Source organism: Glycine soja, chromosome 16 (assembly GCF_004193775.1).
Source record: "Glycine soja cultivar W05 chromosome 16, ASM419377v2, whole genome shotgun sequence".
In the NCBI taxonomy this organism is placed as follows: Eukaryota; Viridiplantae; Streptophyta; class Magnoliopsida; order Fabales; family Fabaceae; genus Glycine; species Glycine soja.
This window is the reverse complement of record NC_041017.1, coordinates 7133800-7142277: the sequence shown is the minus strand read 5'-3', so window position 1 is coordinate 7142277 and position 8478 is coordinate 7133800. Positions and strand designations below refer to the sequence as shown.

The following is an 8478-nucleotide window of genomic DNA, read 5'->3' as shown; positions in this document are numbered from 1 at the left end:
GTAGTAGTGTCAACATTCAATTACCTAACTTCGTATAATGTTATATGGAATTTTCATTGTATTATTTCATTCCAGCACTGGTGACCTACTTTTGACTAAATAATAGAAGAATTAGTATATATGTGTCCGAACATATTGATCCTAACCACAGAAGGTTGCAAACACATTCACAAAATTAAAATTAAAGACAAAGGTACAGAACACAAAAGCCATTATTAATTAGAATTTAGAACGAGATAATAAAGGCCCCAGAAAACCCACCAAAAGGATAGTGAATCTCAATCTTTACTTTTAATTTATTTATTTTTTGTATTTATATGAATGCATATCTTAATATCAGGAAGCTAGCTAGTATATATAGAAAGATGAAGATATATGCATTCATTTGTTAAAGTAATTAATAATGCTACGTACCTCCATATATATAATTAGTATAGTTTCTGCTACCAATGAATTGAACCTATCACTTATAAGTTATTAAACTTGATTAGCAAATGGGGTGGTGAATTGCAATCCACAAGTTCGTATATATAACTGCACAAGAATGAATGGTTGAAGGGAATTATTAACACAAAGGTGTTATATATATAGTTTAGGCTATAGAGCAGAAGAATGAATAGGGTTATTAATGTGATCCAGAAGACTGAGCAATAACTAGAATATTATTATTCGCATGGCTCAGCGCGAGAGAAGGGGGTGAAGAAAATGCCCCGTTTTATCCGCATCATGCATATTTACTTGTCTAAAGGTTCAATGTATTATGTACCCTTATGATCACATGTCATTGAACAGAACAATCCCTTTGGTGTGGGAATATATATCCTCCATCCCTAGGCACCAGTACCAGTACCACTTATGCTTGATACTCATCATAATCATAATGTTCTAATGAAGAGAGGACATGGAAATGCAATCACGGAAACATCACAAATAATAATAATATTTTAATGTCTATGGATAGTTTAAAACAGTTTTATATTATTATTTAATCATAAATCATCTTTAAATTATTTTAAAATAATTATTTAAAAGTTAATAAATTTATCATATATAATGAATTATAATTATATATAACTGCATAAAACTTTCCCCTATCAGTGTATATCTCATTTTCTCTAATAATAATATATATTCTTTCTTCATGTAACAAATACAATAATCAATCAAAATGCATAAACCATAAAGTCAACAAATTAACAGTTTCCAGTCCTCTTCCTATGACCATCATCACATATGTTGGAGGGAGAATTATACGCTGAAAAAAATGCCATAGCCCTCTCCCATTTGCTCACATTAATAAGGCTTTTTTTAACTTATGATGAATTGAAAAAGTGAAGCACACCGGGATAAGAGGTAATCTGTCTTCTCTTTTTGGCGATTTGAACTGCGTGCTATTATTACACAGCTATTATAAATAGATAATTGAACATCAAAAGTAACGCGTTACGTATGTTTGTGAAGATAGCTTGGTGTTTTGCAAAGGCCGTTCTCAGATCATGGCCTTCTCAACTCTCAAGTCCTTATGCACCGAGTAATATATATTACTCCATAATATCTAAGTGATAGTACATAGAAAGAGGAAGTTCATGCGAAAAGGTAGGTTCCAACTAGTTTTTTTTATTATTATTATATATAGAAGATCCAAATGAATAGTTTTTTTTGTTTTTGTTTTCTACAGTATTAATCTTCTTCGAAATTAAGCATGTTTGAAATATGGTCGGAAAATAAAAATGAATATTTTTCAAACGAAAATTTAATTAAATTTGATTTATCATATTATAAAGGGGTTAATTTCTTCTGTTAGACCCTACCCAGTTGGTATCAAAATACTTGACTAATTTTAGTAAAAAAAAAATAGACCAATAATATGATTTTGTTTAGCTACCAATTTCTTACAATTTATAATGATAGTCAGTTTGGAGTGCTATACGTGGGGGCCACTTCGAATATCTTTATTAGTTAGGTTTCTTATCAAAAAGAAAAGGGAAAAAATATAGTGGGAATTTGGTGGTCTCAAAGATGAGCATATATATAATTAATATATGTGTTGCAAAGTAATTCGGAATTCGGAAATAGTAAAACATTTTAATCGTTTATTTCTTTTTTCTATTTGGATGTTACAGGGTAAATTTTATGTTGTCTTGATTCGAGCATATTGTTTTTATAGTATTTGTATGGAGATTGATCCAATATTTGTAAGAATGACTTATTATTATTGTTAGAGCTTAAGGAGTAGTACGTGTAACACAATATTATATATAAGTATGTTATATGTTTGTGACATGAGAAAATCATTTATTAATATGAACAAATACAATTTCCCTTCCTACGAGAAATCACCAGACAATTGAGTTTTGTTATGAAACGAAATTTTCATTTATGAGACTGCTAATTAGAGACGTACAAGTTCAGTTACATTTATAACAAGAGACACTTCATTTTATGAAATATGAAGGGCACCCTCACAATTACTACACACAATATTTATTCACATCCCCCCCGACCCACCACACTATGACTATACCACCCCTTCATCTCAAATACTATACAATAATTAAGAAACCCTAAAGGGATATATTTATAACTCCTTAACTAATAGTAGGATAAATTTCATTTCATACTTAACAAGGTTGAAATTAAAATCACATATATACTATATTATATATTGTCACCTCTGTGATAACCATCTCCAAGTGTATCATTGTTCCAAGGAGAAGGGTAATAGTAACCAGAAGATTGACCAAGAGAAGAACCACCCCCTTCACCAATAATCCTTCTACCATCTTGAGTAGTAGTTGGCATTTCATTGCAAGTATAACGAATCAAATCAGCACTTGTGGCATCAAGTTCCTTCTGGAGCCTAATCACTTGCCTTTGGAGCACTGAGATTGCCCCAACACACCCATAAACTGGATCCTTTATCCTTGCCTCGGCTTCATAGGCCAGAGAATTCACTGCATCCTCTCTCTGATGAGGCTGCACCTCATTCAGAAGCTTGCTCACGTTGCTTGCACCGAATATCTTGTGCACATTGGCGAATTTCTGAGGCTCTTCTGGTGGGAAATATGGCGCGAAAATGCAATCCGGCATGCATTTCCTTCTCAGGAACTTGCAGGCAGCACAGGGAGAGTTAGAGTAGCTAGATGAGGCCATGATCTTCACTGCAGTAATGCCAATTAAGAATCAAACACGTACAACTAAAATAAGTATTTTTTTTCAATAAATATTTAAATAAATTGACGCGATACTCTCAGAAACGTTGGAATAAGTACTTATGATTGATTATAGTCTTTAATTTTTATAGCAGCAACTAGGAAATAATTCATTGGATCGAGAGTTAGAGTAGCTAGATGAGGCCATGATCTTCACTGCACTTATACCAATTAAGAATCAAACACGTACAATAAAATCAAAAGTGGCCTCTTTTATTAAAATAAATATTTTTTTTTCAACAAATAAGTTTAAACAAATTGGTGAGATACTCTCAGATATTGGAATAAGTACTTATGATTGATTATAGTCTTTAATTTTTGTATCAGCAACAAGGAAATAATTCATTGAAGAGAGTACGAAAGTTACTTTAATTAGTTCATGAGTACAAAATGTTTAAGCTAACATGTAAATCAAGATACAGTACAATATAATTGATTACGTTCTGAATATTGTAAAAAAGAGAATCCTGTAGATATTATGCACCTCATGAATATAAGTTTAAATTGGAAGTAAATAAAACTATGAAGAAAAAACACCAAAAGACCAGTATATCCATTTCTTGAGAATGGTTTAAAGCTAAGCGGGCTTAATTAATTGTATAGTGGTCATATGGAATCTGAATTTAATCTCCAGACTAGGATGAACATTTATAAAAACTAGGGTTAGGGAGACTTTAGTTGCCTAAAACACATCCTGCTACTTCCTTTTTTGGTAACAACATTTTCTACCACTGTTCAAACTTCTCTAACTTTTTTATCCCTAAGCCGTCTTTATGTTGAATCAAAGTCCACTATTGAACGAGTGGATCGGGAAAATAAAGAAAAGAAGAGCTCCTATTTATAGATTTTTCTGACTATACTACCCAGAACCCTTTTTTTTCTCAATTTTATTTTCCTGACACAGAAGGATGGGGGAGAAAATAAAGCAAAATATATAAATATAGCATATGTTTCTACATGTGAAACGACAGTATTATTAATTGTGGTATATGCTTGATTTCTTGATCATCTCAGACTAATAAATTTCTTCCCTGAATTTCTCTCCCTGTCTCTCATCTCTCCTTAGGTCTAGCCTTCTGTGATTTTCAGTTGGAGGGGGCTAAAAGAAAAGGTGCACACCTACCAGGAATCTTTTTGAGTTTATTGGTGGATATGACATGTGGAAAATTTTTCTCAATTTTCAACTCTTTCAGTAGCACGATACATCATTCACACCCAGAATTTCATTCCAAAAACAACCAAAACCCTGGATCAAGCCTTATGAACATAAATTTATTAGGCAAACAAACATGCAAACACTACCAATCAAAAAGAAGAAAAAGAAACACATAATTGTGGGAAAAAAAAACTCACTATACCTTGTACAGCTAGCTAGGTTTAATTGAACAAACGATATTGTAATTTAGATCAATACCTTTTATTTTATTTTTTCCTCTCTTGCAGAAGGGTCTTTCAAGATCTATTCTTTAATAATGGTGGTGAAAAAGAAGTCTACAAGCACCGGGATAGAAGTCTTGGGAATTCACTATTGGATGTGAGAGTTCAGAGAGAAAACGGAAAACCCTAGTTACTTGCAGGACAAGTTGAGAAAAACCCGCAAATACAATGACAACTAGATAAGCAACAACAAAGAGTAGTATAGGAGGAAAAAGAGCATTTTCCAGTGAGAGAGTGGAAAAGAAAGCGAAAGACAAGTGCAATAAATGGGGCTACAAGTGAAAAGGATTGACTATGACACAACCTTTACAATAATATACCCAACACTGTAGCCAAGGTTAACTGTAATAATCTGTCCCGCTAACAAGTCTATAAATTCTTGGATATCATATATAGCTATGTATTTAGAACCAGTTTATTTGTGGCAGTTGAATGCAAACCAGATTCTCCCTCTCCTTAAGCAACGGTTTATGTTTTGATCACCGCATTAATTTAAGTAGTTCCTCATATATATTTATTTGCCATTAAAGTTGAGGAATCGGAGAGAAAGTGAGCCACCGTATAAAAGAAAAGAGTAGTAGCAGGATTTGTTACGCAGGTGTAATATACAATAGAAGGTTAGTTTTATTTTGATCTCTTCAATATTCTACTTTGTTGTTTTTGGTTGTATTTTAAATAAAGCATAAAAAACGCATATCTTACCTTACTTTTCATTCTAGTATGTCTGTTAAATATTAATTTAACTCGGCTTTTGTATTCCCTTAATTAATATTGAAAAATGAATAGTTTGTTTCTCCATACATCCTTTAAAAAAATATAATTAAGAAGCATATATATATAAATTGTGTGCCTTATGAGTTATGACCAATAATATGCCACATATATTGTTCAAATTAAGGATTATCATGACCAAAAGTTGTTATAATAAAGAAGCCTAAACCTAAACAAAATAAAACTATAAATAGTACATCTTAGAAACTAAAATCTTAAAAAAAAGAATATTAGGTTAAAAATAATTTTTTTAAATATAAAAACTAAACTTAATTATATTTAAATCTTAATATATATATATATATAATAATGTATATATGGGTATATACGTAAAATCCATCTTATTCATATAAAATTCAAAGTCATAAAACTCAGGCGTACACATTAGTACGTAATTGAGAAAATTGACAAAGCTTTTACTTAAAAGTGTAACATAGTACGAGGGAGTGAATTAAAATCGCATGTCTCTTTTCTAATTCTTTTAAATTAGAAATATAATTTCGGAAAAAAAGTATTTTTTTCCCTCCTTTACAGGAGAATGTTTTTATTGTAATTGTTAATTCTTTGTTGATGTATTGTTTTTAATTAAAAACGAAAAAAATGGCTAAATTATTGGTATAAATTGTATGTGAGGTTTTGGATGCCATCAATATCAAATGGAGGTGTCAAATCAATGCATATGAAATACTCGAAAAACTCATTTAGTTAAATATTTAGAAATACACAGAAACCCATTTCATTTAGTAGTAGATGTCGCATTAAAAATGACCTTACAATAGTAATTATTAAATATCATGGCAAAAGATTAGAAGAAAATAAAATTACTCATAATTTTCATTTCTTACAAGATTATTTGGTTACTTTCTTCGTGATTAAAAATGTTTGCATACATTGGGGCCTAGCCCCTTTTGTTCACAAAAAAAAAAAGTTTGGATACCAACTTTTACTTTATCAAGACTTTGTCAATTGTTTATCGAACTCTTCCTTTTTATTACTTTCTTATGATTTTTTTTAATGAATTAAGCATAAAGCTTTTAATGAAGTGCATTTACAATTTATTTAACCTATGAGGTAGTGTTATATTACAGATTTAACTTCCTAAATTGCATGAAATAATGTTTAAAATATGAAATTGAAGGTATATTTACCACTAATTTTAAGGAAATTAAGTTTGTAAGATATTTTAATTTAGACTAATGATAAATATATCGCTGTTTTTATTTTATATATATCGATTCCTTGTTTTAGAAGGGTCACACACACATATATATATATATATATTAAATGCAATTATTTTTTGTCTTAACAATTATTGCTCAAATTTAGGCCAATGAAAGGTTTGTAAGAAAAATAATTCCAAAAATAGCATACTTTTATATGAATTTACAACACCGATTAAAGTTACTTGTTGAAGACAATTGTATGTACATAATTGTTTGCATTGTACGGATCCTTGAAATGGAAAATTAAGGGGGAGTTTGGTTTGATTTTTTTTTGTTTTCATTTTCAGTGAAAACAAAAAATAGTGATAAAAATGTGTTTGGTTGGATTTTTGAAAACATTTTCAATGAAAATAAAAACAGGATACAATCAGAAAATAAAAATAATAAAATTTCGTTTTCAGTTCAAAACAAAAACTTCATTTTGAGTAAAATGAAAATGCGATGACAAGGAATGTAATTTTAAGCAAATCTAAAAATATAAAAAAGACAAAAAGTTAATATATCATAAATTTTTAGTATTTTTATTTCCTAGAAACAGAAAACAAGAAGTCAAACCAAATTTGTTTTCAGAATTCTAATCTTTTGAAAATGAAAATAGTTTTCAGAAAATGAAAATGCAAATCAAATACACCCTAAATTTTTCTTCACCTAATCACATGATCTAGATATTAGGGTTTTCAATGGACGAAACCCTAAAGAGCAATTGAAATATTATGATGGCAAAGGAAATCTAGCTAATCAGGTTATTTATTAATCCTACACACCTCCCATTATGAGTTTAATAGCTAGATCCATGTTGTCTCCTACACTAACTAGTATTAATTGTCTAAAGCTCATTATCATTAATTATATTATTAGTAGACTTAAATATCATCAAATGAATCATCATATTATCCCTTTTTTATAAAATAAAATATATTAATTAATTATAGGCCACAAGAATTTATAGAAAAATTCTAGGTTAAATTAATTTTTTAATCCTCTAATTTATTTTTTATACTTAATTTGGTCCTTTGATTTTTTTTTTTTTAAATTTAGTCCTCTAAATTTTTAAATCGATTCAATTTAGACTTTTCATCTAAATTGTAAGAAATCGCATTTTGTGGTAATTCAAAACTGTCACTAAGTGATTTTAAATCATCACAAAATGCACATTTCTCAGAAAAATAAATCGATTTTAAAAATTAGAGGACCAAAATGAATAAAAAAATTGAGGACTAAACTAAACCTAAATAATAAATTAGATGACTAAAAAATAATTTAACCAAAATTCTATCATATTTGACTTTGCAATCATTCTTTTAAGCAAATTCATTAAATAAAGTACAAGAAATACTCTAACATATTTATATTAAACCTTCAACATGAATGGTACAAAGAAGCACAACTTAGATATAAGAAGACAACTCTTCCTTTGGACAACATCCTAAAAACTAGCTGGCTAACACACACACACCTGCACACACACACGGATTGCATAGGCCCATACAGGGGTCAAACTTGTGATCTTTGCACTATTAGTACAACGCTCTAACTAACAGAACTAAATAATAAATGAATTATATTAAAAAATAATTAATGTCACTATATGTAACACTAAAAATAATTTTTTTACATAGTTAATTTTGTAATAATTAATTTTGATCTAATAATGTATTTTTTTACATAATTTTTTTATTAAAAATATGATTTTTATTTAAACATATCATTTTTATTTAAAATTTATATATATAAAAAAATACATTATTAAATTAAAATTAATTGTTAACAAATTTATTATGTAAATTTATATGTGTTTTAAATTTACATTAGAAATTTTGGTATTACATATAACG

The 8478-nt window shown here is 29.1% G+C and overlaps 1 protein-coding gene across 2 annotated transcripts; it reads right to left on the bottom strand.

Moving 5' to 3' along the window:
• Window positions 1–2546: 2546 nt before the first annotated feature.
• Window positions 2547–4643, bottom strand: LOC114390414 (LOB domain-containing protein 25-like). Of its 2 annotated transcripts, none has more exons than XM_028351144.1 (2): window positions 4571–4643; window positions 2547–3368 (listed from the first exon to the last, which is right to left on the bottom strand). In XM_028351144.1, the coding sequence occupies exon 2, from the start codon at window positions 3151–3153 to the stop codon at window positions 2659–2661; it is 495 nt and encodes a 164-aa protein (XP_028206945.1). In that variant the 5' UTR covers window positions 3154–3368; window positions 4571–4643; the 3' UTR covers window positions 2547–2658. The 2 variants fall into 2 exon arrangements, with proteins under 2 accessions (XP_028206945.1, XP_028206946.1); XM_028351145.1 differs by having other exon boundaries at window positions 2547–3161; window positions 4571–4637.
• Between the last annotated feature and the right edge of the window lie 3835 nt (window positions 4644–8478).